The sequence below is a fragment of the Molothrus ater genome, chromosome 21 (assembly GCF_012460135.2).
Source record: "Molothrus ater isolate BHLD 08-10-18 breed brown headed cowbird chromosome 21, BPBGC_Mater_1.1, whole genome shotgun sequence".
Taxonomy (NCBI): Eukaryota; Metazoa; Chordata; class Aves; order Passeriformes; family Icteridae; genus Molothrus; species Molothrus ater.
In genome coordinates, this window is record NC_050498.2 from 3,239,146 (window position 1) to 3,261,597 (window position 22,452).

Genomic DNA, 22,452 nt, shown 5'->3' on the forward strand with positions numbered 1-22,452 from the left:
TACTTTTAAGAGCAAGGCAACACTTTTTATTTTTATTTAAAAAGGCCTTGATGGCAGGAATATAGTGTAAAAATCATTGGAAAAACTAAAAGGCATCGATACATATTGGAATATACACTTTTTACATAAATTACATTTATTTATTTTTTCTTTCATTTGAGGTTCTTATTTGATATTGAGGTCTAATAGTTAATAGGTCCTGGGATCTGGACGTTTAGACCACCATAGTCTAACATGTACATGTTCATGGGCCATTGCTGAAAGAGAGGGAGAGAAAAAGAAGGCAAAAGTCTCCGTTAGGACACAACACAAAACCATGCAAACATCAAATCTCTGACATGTTCCAACAACTGGCTGTTGCTCTCACTTTCCAAGTAAGAGAAAAGAACCAACCCCAAACCAAAACACCATTAGCAAACTTGACAAAAACCCTTGAAAGTTTTTATTTTTCTTGTGCATTTTTGGGAAATTTTATTTGGTATCATCCGCAACTGAAGCCAAGCCCTGAAGGAGTGCAGTTGTATGCATCTCCCTGACTTTATCTCCCATTTTTCCTGTTTTGTGGCATTCTAGAACTCTGCATTGCTCCCAGAACTGAGCTAGAGGTACACCCAGCACAGCCTGGACTGTGGGGAAGCACCAGGTTCTGCTGAGGGGCACCACAGACCCGAGATGATGTCACCAGCACTCGTGTTTGAACGCAGGGGGGTGGAGGGATTTGCCTGAGCCTGTCTCAGGTGCAGCACCCACTAAAGCTGAGCACCCTGAGGCACACTGCAGGAATGCAGGAGAGCCCCTGGGGGTGTCAGGCTCGCTCTGCTGACCTTCCCCAGACGAACCCTGCAGAAAAGGACAGCCCCACAGGTGTGTCTCCTCCTTTGCCAAACCTGCTCGTGCCATTTTACATCACTATAGTGTTTGTCGGGTGCAGGGAGGTGGTGACAGCTCGAGCAGAGCAGAGCAGCATCCTGAAGCAGAAAGATAGGTAGGCAGTAACCCCCCTAATATCTGGAAGGCTTTACCACAAGCGAGATCTGATTTGTTGATGATGTAGACTCCATATTGGAAGAAGAGGAAGAGGAAGAAGAGGAAGAGGAAGATACCGAGTTCCCTTCGGAGATCCTCTTCCGCTTCCGTTTGGGAACACTGATGTCTTTGTCTGCAAGGAGAGAGGGAAGGCATGAGGTGCCCAAGCCCTGAGAGTGCTCCCTAAATCTGGGGACTCCTTTTGCCACTCTGCCCCTGCCCTCCACGGAGCATCCCCCTGCTGTGCTGCCACTGGGGGCACAGGCTGGGCCTCCATGAGTGGCACAGAGCTGCCAGCTTTGCTCACACTGCAGGCATGCTCTGCCTTGCCACATCTCCCTTCTCTATTCACCCACCTCTTTTCATAAAACATAGGATTGTAGTTATCTCTAGGACTGCTAATTCTGACATGTTTGATTAAAACTGTTTGAGATTTATCAGGATGACGGGACAGAGAAACACATTCCCAGTGATGACAGAAAACTTTGTTGCCTTAGAAATTCAACTGCTAAATGATGGCTCAAATTAAGGGCTTTAACCAGGGAATAAATTGCTCATGGTGAGTAAATTGCTAATGGGAGAGGGATAATCACATCCTGCAGAACATGCTGAAAGTTTGAGCCAAACAGCCCAGTCTTCCCACAGCTCACAGAAGTGGAATCCTCCAAGAGGATAGTTTACTCTGGAACAGATGCTGAGCCTAACTTTTTGTAGGTAGGATCTTCTCCCCATCCTGCCTTGGGGATGTGGGAGGTTCAAACACCACCTCACAACTCCCATCCATTTTCTCTCCCGCAGTGCCAGGAAAGCCACAGTTATGTCCCAGCCCTTCCCTTACCTGTTTGTTTGGCCTCAGTGCAGATTTCAGCAAATGGCCTGTGGAAGACACAAGGCATGAGTCAGTGGTTTCACCCTGTGTGCCTGCCTGTGCTGGGACACAGCCCAGACCCTGACCCTGAGCTGACTCTTCCAACACCCCCTTGTGTGGAGAGGGGACTTGGAGCATCCCCAGTGCATCCTGGAGAGAAGCAGCCTGAAAGAGCTCAGCTGGGTCTCTGAGTTACCAGCCCCATGTCACATCCCTTCCAAACATCACCATCCCAAACTGCACAAGAAAGAGGGGACAAATTGGCCCTGTAACCCTTCACTGTGCCCACCCATGGGCAAGAACCACAGGACAGTGGATGCCAGGGATGGAGCAGGTCCTCCATAGGTGTGTGGTGGCTCTGGTGGCCTCAGGGTGAGTTGCTCTGCTTATGGCTGAAGAAGCAAGGACAACCCTTAACAAACAGAAACATCCCCCACCACAAAGCTGGGAAAACTTACTGGAGCTGGTTTATAATCACTATTCGGATGCTCTCCCGTGCCTTCAGGATCTTCTCCAGCCGATGAATGTCGTAGGTGTTGGGATTTCTGAATGGGATATCGTCCGGCAGCCCCGTAACCTCCACAGAGTCAGGACTGTCCCTGATGAGTTTATAGGGCACCATGACAGGCCTGTTCAAGCCCAGAGCCTCTCCTGTAAGGGCAGAACAGAGGACAGCACAACAGCTTTACCCTGCAGTGTTGGAACCCAGGACATCCCTCTGGCTGCCCTGGAGGACTTGAGCCCCTGCCAGGGGGCTCAGAGACCTTGACACGCAGCCAAAGACACCTGTGGCCTTGATTTTAACCCATGGAAACATTTACCAACCTTATATGAAGATTTACAAGCCATGAGAGTTTAAATAGAATGTAGTTAATTTATCACAGGGTGAATAGTAGAATTTTGGGTTTTTAGAATAAGGGTTCAGAAGCCAAGATGGAGGAATCTGGGCGTGCCTTGTCCTTCTTCTTTCTTCTTCTTAGCCTCCATCTTCTGCTGTGATGGTGGCACTTTTGGATGGGTTTAGAGTAGAAACACTCTGTCTAACGTAGGTGATAGGTATTGGAAAATTATTGTAAATAAAGTACTCGTAATTTTTAGTATAAAAAGATAACACCACCCTGAGGGTATCAGTGTGCCTTGGACTGACTTGCTAGACAGATCTCAGCAGGTCAGGAAAGAATGTTATAGATAACAGAAAATAAACAACCTTGAGAACCAGAGCCAAGGAATCCTGACTCCTTCTTCAATCTCAGGGCTGGGAAAAAGAGACTTTCTGACACCTCGGGGTCATCTTGAGCACAGAAACCCTGAGACTGCAGGGCTCCAGAGCCAACCAACTGAAGGACCAAGAGCCCTGGGGGACACTGGGATGCCATGGCTGCTGTGGTGCCCAGCCTTTGCTGCAGTCACATCCCACCCAGCCATTTTACATGTACCCGCCCAATTTATTGTCTGCTCTGTTAGTCTCTATTTAGAATTCTGCCAGGAGCCTCGGGTGAGTTCAGAACACACACACACTGCCTCACTTGCCCAAGCCCATGGCTGGACCAGCAGCAGCAGCATGCAAGACAGCCCAGGACAGAGGGGAAATGGAAGAGATTTGCCCATTTCCTCTTCCCTCTGTACATCAGCAGGTCTGGGGGTCACTGGGGTGGAGTATCAAAGCCATCCTCATCATCACATCACATCATCACATCACTCCTGCTCATTTCTTGAATCAATTTATCTCTTTAGCCTCCACAACATCCTATGGCCGTGATACAGCTCAGTTTAATTTCTTGCTGCATTAAAAGTCAAGGTTTACTTCCTTGTGTACAAGTAAACCTGCTGCTCACCTCTCTGGGTACCCCTTCATTTCCTGCTCACTGGGGAGCAGAGAACATCCCTAACTCCTGTGCTGTTTGTGACTGTAAGAGCTCCCACCTTGCATCTCTGCAGCCCCAAAACCTGAAGCTGTTAGTGGCTGCACAGCCACATTTCTGGCTTTCCTCCCACAGAGTTTGTCCCATCAAAGGCTGACATCAGACTGAACAAATCCTGCTGCTGTGCTGCATTTTGCCATAACCCCTTCCCCTCTCCAAGGATGAAGCTGTCAACAAGAAGGTAATGGTCCCACCTGCCAAGAGTGAGACACAGAAACATCCCTGGGGACAAGCTGTAACATGGAGCAGCAGGACAATATCTGTGCTGCAGCAGCTGCCATGGGCTTGGGCTATAAATAGAGGCCTTTGTGGAAATAATTTTAACTGTGGCTGCTCTCAGCAGAACCAGCCTCACCCTGTGATGCCTAAAGCAGAGACTCACCGTATTTTTCATTGAAAAGCTCTTTCACTTGCTCTCGCAGAATCACCTTCTCTCCAAGCCTGTTGGCATCGTCCTCATCTGCAAAAGCAAGAAAGAACAGGGGTCAACTTCACTTGTTTCCTTCTGAGCCTCTGGAAAACCAATCTCACTGACACAATGCAGGACAGCATCCCTGTCCCTCTGGGCCTGGGGACACCTCAGAGGTGCTGCTCTGTGCTTGCACCCTGCCACACCTTTCAGAGCTGGGCAAAGCAGCTCTAAAATGCTGCCAGATCTCCATTTGCCATGTGCTGCCACAGCTAAAAGCATTTTACATCTACTTTTCTGGTAAATGAATAGAAAAAATGCAAAGCAGTGAAGACTCAAGCCCTCAGTGCCATGAATGCTCCCACAAGGGACATCAAGGAATGAGAGAGCACTTTTTTGGCTAAGCTCCTGAGTGAAGTATTGTTTTATAACATGCCATATAATCAGCTTGGCTTTCCTAGCTTTTTTAATCATCCTCATTGTGCTAAACAGTTTCTCTTCCATTCTCTCATGTCAAGCATTGTGCCTAAGCCAGTAGATTTTTACACTCAGCTATTTGGCATCCTCAGGAGGCTCCAGGACAAATGATTGGGGTCATGACCTTAAGCTCTGACCTAGAGTCAAATGACCCTAACTCTAACCTGTCCCTTTAATGCCTTTTTTCCCCCAGAGGTACAAAGTACCAAGTGAACACACCTTATCTGCCTCTTGCTGTGGTCACCCCAGCAAGCTGGGATGCACAAAGCAGGACCAGCTCAGTGGGGTGGACTCCCCACCTTCTCTCCTCCCAAAGAAGATCCTCACTGTCACCCAGGCTGGAAGCCACTGGGTAAAAATCATGGAACCACTGCATGGTTTGGGTGAAAAAGGACCTTCTAAGACCATCCAGTTCCAAGTTCCTGCCATGGCCAGACATGTGCCTTACAGACACAGTGCCTTGAGCTCTGTGCAAGTGCTGGCTCAGGTGATGGTGGAGGGTGGCTCAAGAGTAGAAAGAGGTGCTGGAGGTGCTGCCCAAATCCCATCTTTAGTATTGGCATCCTTAGGTGTCTCAAACAACATTTAATCAGTCTTTCTGTTAATGCTTGGAGCCAGGAGGTTTGAACCCAGCCCTGAGCACCAGGCAGCTGAGGGCATTTTGGGGGCAGAGGCTGCCAGGAGACCTTGTTCAGGCCCTTGTTCAAAGTCCCTTTCCAGCTCTCCTGGAGCCTCTTCAGGCACTGGAAGGGGCTCTAAGAGTTTAGACTAGACTCCAGCTACTCTCCCTAGAGCCTTCTCTTCTCCAGGTGAACACTTCCACTGTCCTAGCCTGGCTCCAGAGCAGGAGTGCTCCAGCTCTGGGTGAGTTTGTGGCCTCCTTTGGACCCATTCCAACAGGTTCAGGTTTTCCTTGTGCTGGAGGCCTCAGCCAGATGCAGTGCTTCAGGTGGGGTCTCACAAGAGCTATTCACAGTGGGCTTTTACAGCATCCAGGTGAATGAACCCTGCAAACCTTGGCATGAGGGATCAAGGCATCCTCTGCCCCCAGTCTGCAGCTATTCAGTTTCATTTTGAGCAATTACATGATTACGGTTTTTTATTATTTTGAGCAATCATATGATTTGTGTTTTGGTTTCAAGCAAATACATGGCTGGAAGTTTAGTTTTAAATGCAAGGTGAAAATCCACTGCAAGTCCCTGCCCCTTGCACGGGACTGATTTCAGTGCAGAAAGATCCCATCTCACATCTCAGCCACTCTGCTGCTCTGGAGAGAAGATGGCAACCTCAAACCTCTGCACCCTGCTACTGCAGGGTACAGCCTCAAAAAAACCTCTTCTCCACCTGGAAAACAATTGCTTTGCCTGGATATTACACACACACAAAAAACCCCCACAAACAAATAAACAAAAAAACAACCAAAAAAAAAGAAAACTAAAACAAAAAAAAAAAAAAAAACAAAAACCCAAAAGAAAACAAAAAACAACCCAAAAACTTTCTGCAAAGAGAGCTCAGGGGCAAGTTGTGCTTCAAATCCAGAAATGACAACAAAGCAGCTTGAGAATGGCATGGAGCAAAACATAAATACAACAGATGGAGATTTCTAAGTGATGCTTGCAGTGCCACCCTGGAGGCCATGGAGGACCAGAGGGGACAGCCCTGAGGGCTCCCTCTGTGACTTCCTTGTCATCACTGCTCAGTTTCTGGGCTGTACATAGTACCTGTATGGATGTGTAGATGGTAGCAGACAAAGACACACCAAAATTCAGTGTTCTCACTCATTTAATTGTCTGGGACTGAAAAATGCAGCAGGTCTTTCCTTTCTGCTCCTGCCCCAAGTGACCCAAGTGCACGAAAAAAGATCCCAAGGGACCTTGTTTTTTCCACCTTGAGGTGGGCACTACTCCCAAATTCCCACTCAAGGACACAAACAAATGTCATGAAAATCCTGGAACTGAGCATCCAAAACAGTGAAGCCAAAGAGGAGCCTCTGGCCAGTGGCACTGCTTCCCAGGGACTTACCCCTCTGTGCCCAGGCAAGAGGGATCTCCATCTCCCTTGGACTTTACCCATGTGGGTTTGGAATTAATCAACTCAGGGAGTAAACTGAAGGAAGAAGTAAATCAAGGAAGCCACTAGTGCTTCTGAAATGTGCTGAGTCCTTCCCATAAAGCAGGTTTATCCATGCTGCTGGCTTCAGCTCTGTGTTATCTTTTTTTTTAATTAAAATAGTTGCTAGGTGATTTTTTTTCCCCAATTCTGCTTGCCTGAAGTCAGCACCTCTGCACTCCACAGGAATTAACATACAAGTGGTCACATTTTTAAAGCACCACTTACTTTTTTTCTATAGGACTTGTCAGAGCTTAACATTTCTTTGAGAGACACCAAGCTGCTTTTAGTAATTATAAAAACTGAGGTTTAGGTGTCTGCTGTTGGGCAATAGAATCCAAACCATTGCTTATTCTTCTAATGACTCAAAAACCCCCACAAAACCAAATCCAAGGTATCCCATGGATAAATAATGGTTCTGTGTTCATGATGTCATGTGCAGAACCTTGATCTCAGTGGTGAAGCCACAGCATAGTTGGGCAGGGTACCCAATGGAGCCTCCTTCCTTCCTTCCCATGCCCTCAAACACTGCTCAGAGGGATGCCTGTCCTCTGTTCAGCCACTGTTCATGGAGAAACAACCTCCTGTTACCCAAAGACTTGTCCTGAAGCCCATTTCATCAGGAAAACTGTCACTGCCCAACACACCTCACTGAAAATATGGCTCAGATCCTTTCTGCAGGCAATCCCAGACTCATCAAAGAGATGCTCAGCTGGCAGGCTGAGGGCAGGCTCCTTACAGCAGCCTGCCCTGAATCCTAAGAGGAGTCTTTCCCCTTCCAGCTGCCATGGCTGCAGTTCAGTTTTACCCCTGTGTAAACCCAGAACAAACGTGCTGACTTTCCTGAGGCTGTTCTGCAGTAACTCAGGTTTAAATGCAGTTTGAATTAGCTTAACATTGTTTTCAAAGCAGAGCTATAAACTTGTGGCAGCAGCAATTAATACCTAGACCCCCCAGCCAAAATCCCAGCTGGATCTGCTGTGGCTATGCCATGCCCATGCCCAGGCACAGGTCAGCCCTTCCTTACTCCTGTACATCAGTCTGTCTTACATCCCTGGAGCCTTCATGGCTACTCACCAGCCCTGACCCAGAGTCTGTGTTAAAGCAAAGCAGAAACAACCCCAGCCCAAACCCGTGGAAGCTCTCCTTATGAATGGCAAGTGGATTTGTAACAAATTAATTGCTGGGACACGTGGATGAAGATGAGGAGAACATGGCAGGTTGGTTTGGCTGGAGCGATGGCATCGGTGCTCAGGGACTACAGCAGCAGTGCTTAGAAATGCAGAAAGGATTAATAACAACAATAAAACACTGTATCAGTCAGTTCTGCATACCACAGAAAAAACAATACCTGAAATTTGGGGGTTTTAGACATTTTCATTCCCATATTAAAACACAAGTAAGAGCATTTCTTGTCTGCTACCATCTACGATGCACCACCTGAGCTACGTACCATTGAGAGCAGCATAGGCTTTTTCCAAAGATGTTATCCGTCTAGGGGCTACAGCACAAGGTAATGGGAGACAAAAAACAAAAAAAGAGAAAGAAAAAGAGATCCATGAGTGCTGCAGCTTGGTTTCTTGGTCACAAACAAAAGCAAAACCCAGGATTAAAATTCCTCTGGCCCCTTGGCACAGTTTTGGTAGCTAATAACTGCCTGGTAAGTTATTTACTGGTGAGCTGGGCTCTCCACCTCATACCAGGCCCTGCTTTGCTGGAATGTGCTTAAGCCTGCAAGCGTCCCTTTGGCTCTCCTGAGCAGCTCAAGGTCCACATGTGCATAAGGATGCATGGCCAAATGACAGCATTTATGGCATGTGCAAGAGCAGCAGCAGCTGCCTTGCACAGCTGTTCCAGTGCCAGAGGAGAAAAAAAAAATCTCAGGTTAAAGCAGATGAAAAGCAAACAGGGAGATCATGAGAGTTCTGCATCAATAGGAGAAATGGGAGAAAAGGAATCCCTAAGGAGAGGCTGGTGCTTGCCACTGACTCCAAAGTGATCAGTGACATAAAAAGAAATTATCTTCCTCTGGAAAAACAGCAGGGATGGGACTAAGGCTGGATTTGCATGATGGGCAAAAGGAGAATGAAGTGGCTCATCTGCTGAAGTCACAGCCACAGGGAGAGCTGTGGAGAGGTCAGGGCTGCAGCACCAGGGCAAGGAAGGGGCTCAGAGGGGAGGCTCTTGATGCCAAATTGCAGTGAGCTGACACCAGCAAACAGAAGGGGACTTGGGAGACAGCAGGAGCATGTGTCCAAATCTCCTAAGCAGAGGCATAAGCAATCTGAAGTAGCTCCAAATACCTAGCTCAAAATACGTGTTCCCCATTTCAAGCAGACTCAGGAGAGCAGGCACTGCAGCACAGAGCTCTGCTGGTCCCTGCAGGGGGAGGAGAGCCCTTCAGTTCAGCAGCTCAAAGGAACAGAAAAACCATGTGGCTCTGCCCAGGGCAGCTGCAGGCACTGAGCTTTGGGTGCAGACCCACATGAGCTGGGGCTCTTCACCCCTGAGCTGCAGGAAGACAAATTCTGCCGTAGGTAGCTGCAGCAGTGCCACTCTGTCATGCTGCAGGATCCTGCCCCAAAATCAGAAATAATCTCTGCAGATTGGTGCCCTAAATCTCTGATGACACCCTGTGGGCAGCACCCACTGCACTAAATGCCTACGTGTGGGAATCCACAAAATTAGAGGGAAAATTAGAGGGTTTTAGGGAAAGCTGCAAAAGGCAGGCCTCAGATACAGCAGAACTGTGAGTAGAGCTAAAGCAGCAGCCATGAGATAGGTCAGCAGAAAAATTATTTAAACTGTAGAAAAAGCAAGGGCAAATAGAACAATGGTCTGTGTATTAACACTTGTCTAGAATAACTCTCTAAGCTGCAGAAAGTTTATCTAGCAAGATATTAGGAAGATTAAAGCTTAATAATGGAGCTCTGTGCGTTGTGTTTTAAGGCTTACAAGCAGGTATTGTACTTGAAATAAGCAAGCATTGTTTAACCAAAGGTACCTGTGCTTATAGTGACTGGATAGAACTACTGTCAATGTGCTTTTGCTTTGTGTGATTGGTCAAGAAGCTTATAAAGTGAGTTGTAACATTAAGTTTTTTGGCCTGCTGCCTGGGTTGTGAGCTGCAGGCATCTTCCCATTGTCCAACCATGGAATGAGACTGATGCTGAAAAATCAAACAGCTCGAGGTGCTTTCCACAGCAGCCCCGTCTCGTCCAGGTCTGTAAAGAGCCCCCCTTGCCAGCGTCACTTATGCAGAGGGGAGGAGATGCAGATGGGCCATGCTGGTGCTGGGAAAGCCAAGCTGGAGTCCAAGCCAAGAGGGAGCAAGGTCCTGGCAAGGCTTCTGTCAAGGAGGAATGCAGGCAGGAGCACAGGCAGGCTGCAGGCAGCAAGGGAGAGAACATATGGCAGGATCTTTCCAATATGGCTCAGAACTGGTTGAGAAAAGGCAGCATGGCATTTCCTTTGCTTGGCAGCAACTCAAAGGCTTTTGCAGCATTTCAAGGTGCTGTTATGAAATTACCTTAAGAAAGGTAATTCACATTTCTTGTCCTGCTAACTGAAAGGTGGCATTCAGCCCTGAACCATAGGAAGCATCCCACCAGGTTCAGGGCAACTGTCCTGCAAGGATGGAATGGCACTCATCTCACTGTCTGATAAGCACCCTGAAAAATGAGGGGGGTTGGGGTCTCTGAAGGACACAACAGGATGTGAGGGTGGTGGAGAGCAGGAGGAAGGAAAGAGCAGGGTGAACACAAGGGCTTGGATGAGCTGGGTGATGGTGCTGCCCTCTGGACAGCAAGGATGCCACACACAGAGGCAAATGGGAAAAGGAGACCAAAGCTAGGGAAAGAAAAAGGTGATTGGAATCCCAAACATGCTTATGAACAGGCTTTGAAGCTCCACAGCTATTCACTCCTGCTTGAATTTTAACCCTCATAATTATCCATATATAAAAATACATATTTTTATACACAAACACACACACACACATATATTCAACCTGCCTGAATTTTCACCTTAGACTAGAAACAGTGACCAGTTGAACACTCAAAAATAATCACCCCAGGCCTGGCTGGTGGGTTAAAAAGGGTTGGGGAGAGAAGGGAGATGGATATGGACTTTGAAAAGCAACCTGGTGATGGAGCAAGATGTGCTCAGCCCTCATCACAGCTTTCCTCTTTTCTATTTTTCTTGCTAGGAGTTTCCAATGCGAGGCACATCTCATCAAAGTCTTGAGGAGGATTGTGCTCTTGTGATTAAAAAAAGAAATAAATATATATATATATATAAAGGATGCCTGGATGTGTGGGTTTTTTAATTAAATAACACTGCCTGCCCTACTTTATTAATTGGAGTATGGAAAATAATCTATCATGATGGTAGGGAGCTTGGGGAATAGGACAGATGGAGCTGGTCTACATTTTCAATCAAAGCACATTAAAATTAACATACAGAAAGATTTTTTTGTGTGTGTATGTGTGTGTGTGCTAGATTACTTATGCTTGATAGTATTTTTCAAAGGCTCATATTAAGCCAGTTTTGTATCTGTGCCTCAGGAAAGAAAAAACAAAAGGATGAATGTAGTGTTTATAGCACTAGAGCTTCACCCCTGCTCACTCACTCCTGTTTAATGCTGAAAGATCATGCTGCTTTCAAAAAGGGGTTTTGAAAGGCTCTTTTGCAGAGCAGAGCCCAGCAGCGTGGAGAAGAGGCACTGGAAATCAAAAGGAAAACCCCTGGATGCCAGGAGGGTTGTGCTCCTGGGCTGAGGGCCCTGGGGAGGCCATGCAGGTGAAGGGCTGGCACTGGTGGCCTCAGGGCCATTGTCCCATCTTTGAGAGGCTGCAAACCTGCACTGCTGAAGGGCTTTTTTCCAAAAACGAGCCTCATTCCCTGCAAAATCCACCTCCTTCTGCAAACAGCATCCCTGCAGGCACACAGCCCCCAGCTGCTTCTGCACTAGCAACTCCCCCATCTCCCATTCAAGGAAAGATACCACCTCAACATACAAATTACAGATTATCTGGAGAAAAAAAAGCACATGAGGCACTCAGATTATATTGAAATCCTTTTACCTGTTTCTGTTACAGTTAAAAATGGGTGTCCCCAAAAGAAAGAGATCTGTGGTCCTGCAGTTACCAGCAATGCTCTTTGCAATTGTGCTGGTTTTGCAGCACAGCAATGCAGGAGGGGCACAACTTTAAAGCATATTAAAGCCCATAAAGGTTTAACCTAAAAGGTTAAAGGTTTAACCTAAAGGCAACTAAAATCACTCCACAGTGATTTTATTTTAAAATTACATTAAATTTCCCTTTTTCCTAAACACATCTACACTTCGTGTAATTTTTTAGCCAAAATGATCCACAAAGCCCATTAGCTCTCCTCACATTTATGATGTTACCTCCTGAGCTTTCCAGCTTTTAGAGACCTCTGCAATGCCATACCTGGGAGTAACTACTGCTTTCATTTTAACCCTCCTCTGTGAAATAAAAGTGATTTTCATTGACTGTATTTTAATGCCAAGCATGCTGCTGCTCTTCATTTTACATTACAGAGCTTCACTACACAACATTGAAGATTATTTAATTTAAATTTTTAGTGACCTATGGCTAGTTGGAAATAATTCACTTTGTTAAGGCAGATGAAAAGCAATCAAAGCCAAGGCAGTGACTGCATCACTGTACTGCCACCAACCACTTTGGTGTAGTGGGGTGGAAAATCAAACAATGGGTTAATTGTTGCCAGTGGGGATTAGGGAGGGGCAAAATACAATCAGCTCTTTTCTGGGAGAGACATTCCAGTGGTAATCTGACTACTAGAAAATACTTATGAGCCCTGAAACTGTCTCTGAAGATTTGGCAAATATGGGAAATTGTCTATAACAAATTGAGATGTTAAGTAAGAAAAACCCCTCACCCTGTATCTACTCTTATTTAAAACCTCAGTGGGAGGAGAGGGAGTGAAGCACCCAGCCTGGCAGGGATGCTGTGACCTGCTGAGCCCACTTGGGTACTGAAATACACATAAATTGTGTCTTTGGGTTTGTGCTGGAAGGCTGGTCTGTGAGGGGAGCATTCAGCTGGAGGAGGAGGGAAAAAAATGTTGTGCATTGAAAAGAAAATAAATTTCCTCTCCATCTCTTTCTCAGGCTGTGTCTCCCAGCCAGGTAGCAGCCTGAAGTATTTCCCTTCTGATGTGCTCCCTTGTTAATGGTGTGATTTGTGTCAGATCAACATCTCTTATCAGAATTATACTGTTCATAGAGGGGGAATGGAAACACAAGACATGGCTGGAGGAGTGTACACACAGCCATGGAATTCTGTGGAAAACCAGAGCTCTGCAAAACTTGTGCTTCAGTGAGGGCTCATTTTAGGTCCAGCTGATGGGAACTGGCCCATTGCTGCTCAGGACCAAAAGATACAAATCTAAGGCCAAGTTCCACAGAGGTCTTGGGGGACCTCCCTGTCCTTGGCTGGGCCCTGCACAGGGACACAGAATTGAACACATGGACCATGCCTGAATCTTCCTAGAATTGAACACATGGACCATGCCTGAATCTTCCTAGAATTGAACACATGGACCATGCCTGAATTTTATTGACAGCTCACCTTTTGTTAGAGCTCTAACACCTTTCTGCTATTCCCAATAAGGGCATATAAATGTTTTCCTGTCTGTCATATTTGTCTTTCCTAAATTGTGTCATTGCCATGGAGGCTGGCCAAGGAAATGGGAAGCCATGAATAAAGATGACAAGGTTCTTTGCACCCATCTGTGCTCTTCCAACAGTTGTAATTACAGACATTTAAAATCAAGACAGGTTTTTACCCACATTTCTGACAGCAACTCCCTTTTCTGAGCAGCCAAGAAATGAGAGACAGCTACTGCAGGGACTGACAGTGAAGGACATGGCTCTGGGATGATGATTTGAGCAGCTGGGTATGGAGTGCACCCTGGACACCCTGTCCTCTCCTCTGCCATGTCTTCCCTGCTATATCTGCCTGTGGAATGCTCAGGAGCTGGAGTGGACCTTCACTGCCATGCTACTGCAGCCCAGAATGCACCCTTGTGTTAATCAAAACCTTCCCTCTCCACCCAACCCACCAGCTCTTTACAACACTGATTTATTTTAAGAAAACACTTAAGAAACTGGGTGCTTTCTTAAATACAGAAAACAAATCCTTGCCCTAGATTAGCTCTTGAAAAATGCCCTCATTTCAGGGCAACAGCAGCAGTACTGATGGGTGCTGCTGAGGCCAACTGCCTCAGGCAGCAAATGCACCAAACAACAACAAAACCCAAAGTGGGAAAACCCCGGAAAGTGAAGTAGAACAATCTTCCTCCAGCTGATAAAATTATTGCTTGCCATCCACAGTCTACAACTCCCTGAGCACCACTTAACACCTAGTCAATGCATCGTTTAGGCAAAAAGGTATCATCTCTTACCGGGTTTGGGGATGAGTCCTTGAAAAGGCCTGTGAAAAAGAAGGAAAAAAGGAGATTTAAAATGAGATGGTACCAGGAAGCCTTGGCTGAACAACCTCCTGTGGCCCATGGAAGGCTGGGATCAGCCTGTCCTGCACACAACTCATGTGGGACCAGCAGGAGCTCTGTGGGGATGAGGTCCCTGCTTGGGGCAGCAGGATGTACCTCATGCCCCATTGATAAGAAGACAAACAACATGGTCCAGCAGAAGGGTGACAGAGCCACTCTTAAGCCCATTTTCCTCCTGACTCACCTTAGTGTGATACATCACTGAAGTGCTTTTCCCTCCCTTCCCACTTGTGTCCACCCCCTTTGGCTGTGAAACACAGAGGACCCTGCCATGAACAGAGGCTGCTAAAGCACAGCAGGGCTCTGAGCACTGCCCTGCATCAGCAATAATCTGTCTCAAGCCTCTAAAAAAGGGGCTGGGATTTCTGTGCCTGGCGATCAATCACACCAAGCACCTTCTTGTGCTGCCACTGCCTTCCCCATCACCTCCTCAGGCAGAGGATGGGAAGAAAGCAGGAGTGTCTGTGTTATGGTCCCCTCATTTCTGATGAACCATTAGCTGCCACCTTACTTGCTGTCTCGGGGGACTGGAGGCACTTACAGGCCTGCCCCACTGGGGCTGCAGAGCAGGGAGTGCTTTAGGGGGGCTCCCTCCTCTCCCCCTCTCTGGCTCCACAGGATGGCTGACACCTCTCACCACATACCTTGTCACAGTGAACTTGATTTTATCAGCAACAGCCAGTATCCTCTCCAGGTTCTGGGAGCCAAAGGTGCAGGGCTTCCTGAAGGGGATCCCGGGAGGCAGCCCCTCTATGATCACCGACCCTGGGTTGCTCTTAATGCGCTTGTAGGGCACTTGCACAGGGTATTTAATCCCCAAGGCCTCACCTAGGAGAGAAGTGAGTGGTAAGTAAGTAGTGAGAATGCCAGGGATGCCATTTCTGCTGCAGCTCTGGCTTTAACAGAGCCCTACCAAGCTCTTTCCCCAGCCCTACCAAGGCACAGCACAGTGTGAGCAGGCTGCTGAGGCACCAGGTCAGCATTAAATCAAGGACCAACATTTTCAGGCTGCCTCCATGATGGCAGTGGAGGGGTCCAAACACAGGCACATGTGTGCAGCAGAGCTCATGGGGCTGAGGAGATGCAGTGTCCTGCATCATGATGCCCATGCACTGCAGTGGGAGGGATGGGAAGCTGCTGCTCTTTGTTTTGGGATGTTATCTGGAGATAACTCCACAGCTATGATCCCTCTCTTAGGCCTGGCTGTGGGATTGAGGTTACAATTTCCTTGCAAGTACCTGGACAAGTCTTACCCCTGCTGGAACTTCAGCACATTGGTGACATCAATGTGTGGGGCAACAGAGCAGAAGAAGGTTTTGAGAAAGGGGAGAAGAATCCAAGTCCTCCTGAAGGCCAGCTTTGCCATAAAGCAAACTAAGGTCAAGGGACCTGCCTGGGATATTCAGTTTTTAGGAGCAAAATGGCAAGATGGATGTTGTCAGATTCCAATGGATATGGTCAACAAAACAGCTCTGTCCTCAGCAAGCAGCAAAAAGGAAGCAGGCTTTCCTTGGGTGCTGTTGGGTTTTGGAGGATACATATTCCAGATTACAATCAGATTGTAAACCTTCTCTATCACATGGCATGGAAGAAGAACAATTTTAGGTGGGGTCCCAAGCAACAATAAGTTTTTGAACAAATTAAACAGGAGATTGCTCATGCAGTAGCCCTTGGTCAGTCAGGACAGGACAGGATGCAAGGGATGTGCTCTGCAGCACAGCTGGGGAGAATGGTCCTTCCTGGAGCCCCTGGCAGAAGGCACCTGGAGAGATTCCAGAACAACCCTGGGCTTCTGCAGCTGGGAATATGAAATATCTGAGGCCAGCTACACCCCAGCTGAAACAGAGATCCTGCCTGCTTCTGAAGGGGTTTGAGCTGCTTCAGAAGTGACTGGCACCAAAGCAGAGCTGCTTCTGGCACCCCAGCTACCAGTGCTGGGCTGGGTGTTCAAGGGAAAGGCCCTGCAGCACACACTGATGCTACAGGGACTGTGTGGATAGCACTGATCACACAGAGAGCTTGAGCAGGAAATCCCAACCACCCTGGGATCCTGGGAGTCACCATGGACTGGCCTGATGGTGAAAATATTGGATCATAATCAGTGAATAGAAGGTGACATGTGCTGAGGAGGCCCTACCGTACAACCAGCTAAATGCAATACACTGTCTTCACTGACACTTCTTGTCATATTGTAGGGACTCAGTGAAAATGGAAAGCTGCCATATGGAGTCACATGGTGAGTCACAGAAGCTATCAAGGAACACTGTGGATCAAGTCAGGTTGCTGACTGAGCTGAAAGTTGTCCAGCTGCCTCCAGATACTGCTGATCAAGAGAAATGGCCAGTGCTCTACCTCTGCACTGACACAAGGATGGCAGCAAATGCTCTGTGGGGGTGCCTGGACCAATGGAAAATGGTTGGCAGTACAGAGGGAAACCCACCCGGGCTGCTGAAGTGTGACAAGACATTACTGCCCAAATCGAGAAGTGAGCTGTAAAGCCTGTCATTTTAGATACAGACATACAGGAGAACTGGGCTACTGAAGAGTATCACAATGGGCAGGTGCATTGGGCTGCCAAGGTTAAAGCATTTCTGGCAGATCTGGCCTGGCAACATAAGGGTGAATTATTTCTAGCTCAGTGACACCTGACACCTCAGGTCATCAAGGAAGAGCTGCAACACACAGATGATTTCGTGATGGAGGTGTGGACATGGTCACCATCTGCCAGGTTATCCAAGACTGTGAAACATGAGCTGAGATCAAAGCAAGCCAAGTGGGTAAAGCCCCTGTGGGGGGCACTGCTCTAAATATAAGCATGGGGAACCTGCCAGATTGATTGCATCACGCTGCCTGAAACCTGCCAAGGCAAGCACTACGTGCTCACAGTGGTAGAAGGCACCAGTGGATGCTTGAGGACCTACCCTGGGCCTCACACCACATCCTGTGCCTTGAAAAGCAGGTCTTGTGGCAGCAGGGCACACTGAAAGAATTGGGCTGGGCAATGGGACTAATTTTAAAAATATCCTCATTGACACCTGGGCCAGAAAGCTTGGGATTGAGTGGGTGTATCATACTCCCTATTGTGGCAGCAGCTCTCTGGCCACAGAGAGAAACAGACCATGGCAGGCATCATGCTGGGAAAGGCTGTGAGAAGATCAGAGAAAAGAATGAGAAACAATTCTTAACCTGCTGCACCTGTTGTTGTGAACATGTGGAATGTGGAGATTTGTTTACCAAAGGGTGTTTTCTTAATTAGCCATTGGTGATGGTGTTTGGATTGGACCAATGAGGTCCAGCTGCATTGTAACTTTCTATAAATGAGCAATGGATTTCCTACTAAAGATTATTATTCAGCCTTCTGAAATCCATGGAGTCTATGCCAATTACTACCCAGCCAGGGGCCTGCTTGCAAAGATACCTTATCACAGAATCAGAGAATTAACTAGATCAGAAAAGAACTTTGAGATCATCAAGTCCAGCCTGTGACCTAACACCACCCTATCAACTACACCAGGGCACTAAGGGCCACATCCAATCTTTTTTTAAACACATCCAGGGATGGTGGCTCCACCACCTTCCTGGGCAGCTCATTCCAATTCCCCATCACCCTTTCTGTGAAGAATGTTTTCCTAATATCCAGCCTAAATTTCCTCTGGTGAAGCTCAAGACTTCTCATTCTGTCAGTGCTGCCTGGGAGAAGAGACCAACCCCACCTGGCTGTGCCCTCCTGGTCAGGGGCTGTAGAGAGTGATGGGGTCTCCCCTGAGCCTCCTCCTCTCCAGGCTAAAGAACCCCAGTTCACTCAGCCTCTCCTCACAGGGGTTGTGTTTTCAACCCTTCACCAGCCTTGCTGCATTCAAGCATCTCAATGTCCTGCCTGGGGACCCAGAATGGGACACAACACTCCAGGTGTGGCCTAACCAGTGCTGAGTAAACGCAGCAGTCTCTGGAAAAACAGAATGGTACAATGCACTGTTAAAACTGACACTGACAGCAATGCCTGGGGAACCTTCAAACATTGGGATTTACATTTAGCAAAGGCCATCTGGTTAGTTAACACCTGAGCTCTACCAATCAGGCTGCCCTGCCCAATCAAAACCTCCATGGGCTGTAGAAGAGGATGAAATCCCCATGGTGCATATAGAAAATGTCTTAGGGAAGACAGTTTGGATTAGTCCTGCCTCAAGCAAAAGCAAACCTATCCGTGGGATTGTTTTTGCCCAAGCACCTGTGTGCACTTGGTGGGTGATGCAGAGGGACAGGGAAACACGATGTGTCCCTCCAGGGAATTTGATTTTTGGGTGAGAGCAGTTTGTAATGTTGAACTGTACAATACTGGTTGCTGAGTGACACTGCCCATGACTGCCAAGGCCAGTGAGGATGGGCTGCTCCAGATACACCAGCCATGAGCTTGTGATGCAGCAACCAGCCAAAAGCACAGCAGCCCTGTGGAAGACCTCAAAGATGGATAGAGCCCACAGTCATGGTCTAAATGAACTCCACAAACATCTTGGAGGGACAACAGTGACTACAGAAATGATATCTGTGCTTGTGGATACACACACACATCACACATATGTATACAGTTGGAAAGTGTAGAATTTTGACATGATGTAAGTGTTACAGAATAGAGGGTTCTGACCAGGACAGGGTTAATTTTTGCAGTAGCCAGGAGAGGGCAAGAATAGGAGCCAGAGTTTATTCTGTATCACCTCACATCATTTTCCAGGAATGAGGGAAGGGGTCCTTTCTGGTCAAGTATGAGCGGCAGAGGGAGTGGTCAGGTAGTGCTGGTTCCCTCTGTTACTGATATTGTTGCTGTTACTCTTTGTTTTCTTATTCCATGGCTGTTTCCAGTAAACTCATATCTCAATAGGTGATTTTCACCCTCTGTGTCTGCAAGTCTCCTCTCTAACCCACAGCAAGGGGAGGGAGGGGGGGAAGGACAAGTGAACGAGCAGTGCATGGTTTGCAATGCTTCAGTGGGAACACTAAGCTGGGGTATAACATTCCTAAACTGAACATGGGGATAATAGCATTTCCCTGCTCTAGGAACAGGAGGAGCAGCATCTTCCTGTCCCCCAGTGCTCCCTATGGCCTGTTCCTATTCCCTTCCCAACCTCCCACAGCTCCTACAGCAAACAGGGCCAAATCCCAGACCTGCCATTCCTTCCTGGCTCTCCTAAGTACCAGCAGCTCACAGGGGAGATGAGAGAAAGTACCTGGCAAGAAGGAATCAGGAGCACAGGGGAGAGATAAAAAGCAAAAAATTAGGAGGGAGTAAGGGGGGGGAAATAAAACAAGCCTGGATTCTCACCATATTTCTTATTGAAAAGGTCCTGGACTTGTTCCCGCAGCGTATTAGCAATGTCTATTCTGGAAAGCCTGGCATCATAATTTTCTGTAAAATAAAGAAACAATTATAGATTTCTGCTAGTATATTAAAAGGCACTCTATGACTTTTAAGTAATGCCATTTTCTAATTATAGGAAAGCCCTTATCTTGCAATTAGCTAATCTGTGGAGTGGGTCATTCAAAGTCCTTAAAAATAATCTAAACAGAAATATGTTGGGTTATTTTTCCCTCGCCTGTTTGCTAAGAATAAAAGCCACGTGAAATCGAAGATTCAGTTGCGATAATTACTGGCATTAAAATATAACAAACTCCAAAGTCTCTCAGAGAAACCAAAGGCTTTGAAAAAGCTCTCCATCCTTGTGCAAACCCTCACAGGCCCCTAGGGTCCAAGAAGAGATGCCTGATCAGGGCAGCACTTGCCTGTCCAGCCCACAGGCTTCTCCCCACCACTCTGTCCCCCAGGGGAGCCACCATGCTGCTGCCAGCTAAACTCGAGTGGCATTTATACAAACATCACACAGGTGGGAAAAGCCCCAGAAAAGGCAAACCCCTAGGCTTGGAAACTTAATTATGCATCTCACAAGGTCAGACAGGGAGATAAGCCAAGCTGGTTAATTAGGGCACCATGCAGAGTGCTTCAAACCTCTCCTTAGACCTGTGGGACTGCCTGTCCTGGCTGTTCATCTTGTCTTCTAGTTTCCTGTGGTCAGGACAGGGTTAATTTTTGCAGTAGCCAGGAGAGGGCAAGGCTAGGACCTAGAGCTTATTCTGTATCACCTCCCATCATTTTCCAGGAATGAGGGAAGGAGTCCTTTCTGGTCAAGTAAGTGTGGCCATCCTCTCATCCCACCTCCTTCTCTCCTCCTTCCCAGCCTGGTCTTGCTCCTCTGCCAACCCCCCCAAGCCCCAACACCTGCAGCACTCCCTTCCCACGTCTGTCCCATGCAGCCCCCAGAGCAGGCAGGGGCTGTTCCTCAGCCCCCACGTGTCTCCAGCCCCACACCTTGGAAGCCCTGTCTCTTCACAGCGTCCTCCAGCAGCGCCTCGCTCGAGTCCCTCTCGTCGGCGGCTGAGACAGAGGACACAAGAGGAATTAGGAATCACAGCGCTGCCGAGGGGGGTGCATGGGAGGGGGTTTCCAGCCAAAAAACAAGGTGGGGAGGGAAGGCTGTAGGAAACCACTCTCACTCCTCTCCTACCTAGACCTTAGCAGCCCAGCTGCTGGGTGTCTTTCAGCCTACCTTTGGCTGCTGGGCTGTCTGACACCGACTCCTTTACGCCCTCCGCCAGCAGCTCCGGTCTGGAAAACAAGGAGAAGCAGAGGGCATGTGAGTGACCTCCCTGGCAGGGACAAAACACTGCTCCAGCATCCTCAGGACACCACTCCTACAGCCACAAACCATCCACTCCGCCTGGCTAATGCTATTTAAAAGGTCCTCCAACACAGAGGAGAACTTTGGACATAGTTTTCATGCTGACAGGCTCTTCAATGAGCTGATGTGTCTCTCCTTGGGATGAGATTAAGCAGGTGATGACTGAGCAGCTTAAGTCAGCAGCTATAGACTTTCTGTGGATATGGTCCTGAACATTTCTTAAGGATGGGAGAAGCTGTGCTTCTTTCAACATAGAAATGACCCCAAAAATTGCCATTTGGGTACCTAATACTAAAGCTGCATAGTGAGGTGACAGTAGGGCTAGTTAACAAGGTGCACTGAAGCTGAGTCACAAAGGAATGGATCTAAGATCAGGACAGGAGGAAATCCCAAAATATGATTGGGCTGACCTGAGAGCTGCTGTACTGACACCACAAAATCTCCATGCTCCCAATATTTAGTTTCTGTTTCAGTCATCTGAAAACTTTTGGGTGAGAAACTGCCCCCGAAATACCCAAGACATCTTAAAATCCACCTCTGCTGGATCTGTTCTGTCTATCAGGGCAATGCTCTTGCATTACATTGGTTGTGGCTTTTCACAGCCCTCCCACAGTTCTTATGGCTCCTCAGCACAGGGTCAGCATCTTTCCTCATGTCTGCAGCATCCCAAGTGCACATATGCACATCTGGACCTCAGCTGGAGCCACTTTCTGTAGGAAAACCTCCAGGGCTCTCAGCTCCTGTCCTTGCTTCACATCAGGGAATGCTGAAGTTTAAAGGCCTCTTCACCCATCCTGCTGAGGTGGCCAAACCCTTGAAAAAACAGGTTAAAAACCCAGAAGACACGAAGGGAGAGACAACACCACTTCTGCCTCCAACAAGGCAACAACCCTTGTCTGCTTCTAATCGAGCAAATTTATTTAAGGTGACCAGTTGATGGGTGCTCCCCAGGACACTGCACAGCAGCAGGAGCTCTGAGCACAAACATCCTCCCCAAGGCACAGCCACCCCACCCTCCTTACCTTTTAATGACAAACTGGATGTTGTTGCTGGCTTGCAGGATCTTCTTCAGCTTTGCAATGCCGAAGCAGTTGGGGCGGCGCAGCAGGATGCCTTCTGGCAAGCCCACAACAAACAGGTCCTCAGGGTACATCAGGAACTTGGAGTAGGGGACTTTGACTGGCTCTGATATTCCTATGGCTTTTGCTGCATGGGGGACCCAATCTCATTAGTTTGTTGGACTTCCACGTCGGGTCTAAGCAACAGCAGCATGCTATGTTGCTGGAGAGATTCAAGAGGTTTTTGGGGAGTTTGTGCCTCGTGGGGATGTCCCCGACACTGGCAGACATGAGA

The 22,452-nt window shown here is 47.8% G+C and overlaps 1 protein-coding gene across 6 annotated transcripts in view; it reads right to left on the bottom strand.

Annotated features, from left to right (window-relative positions):
- The window catches only part of GTF2IRD1 (GTF2I repeat domain containing 1), a 71,089-nt gene continuing 48,637 nt past the window's right edge, over positions 1-22,452 (bottom strand). For 3 of the 6 annotated variants that reach the window (XM_036395091.2, XM_036395096.1, XM_036395090.1), the window contains 12 exons: positions 22,122-22,305; positions 20,968-21,026; positions 20,730-20,795; positions 19,689-19,772; positions 15,016-15,199; positions 14,264-14,292; positions 8,265-8,312; positions 4,199-4,276; positions 2,353-2,545; positions 1,865-1,902; positions 1,023-1,159; positions 1-257 (listed from right to left, as the gene is read on the bottom strand). In XM_036395091.2, coding sequence (XP_036250984.1) covers positions 183-257; positions 1,023-1,159; positions 1,865-1,902; positions 2,353-2,545; positions 4,199-4,276; positions 8,265-8,312; positions 14,264-14,292; positions 15,016-15,199; positions 19,689-19,772; positions 20,730-20,795; positions 20,968-21,026; positions 22,122-22,305 — 1,175 coding nt within the window. In that variant the 3' untranslated portion in view covers positions 1-182. The remainder of the gene's footprint in view (positions 258-1,022; positions 1,160-1,864; positions 1,903-2,352; positions 2,546-4,198; positions 4,277-8,264; positions 8,313-14,263; positions 14,293-15,015; positions 15,200-19,688; positions 19,773-20,729; positions 20,796-20,967; positions 21,027-22,121; positions 22,306-22,452) is intronic. The other 3 variants (XM_036395095.1, XM_036395094.1, XM_036395093.1) reach the window with 3 other exon arrangements.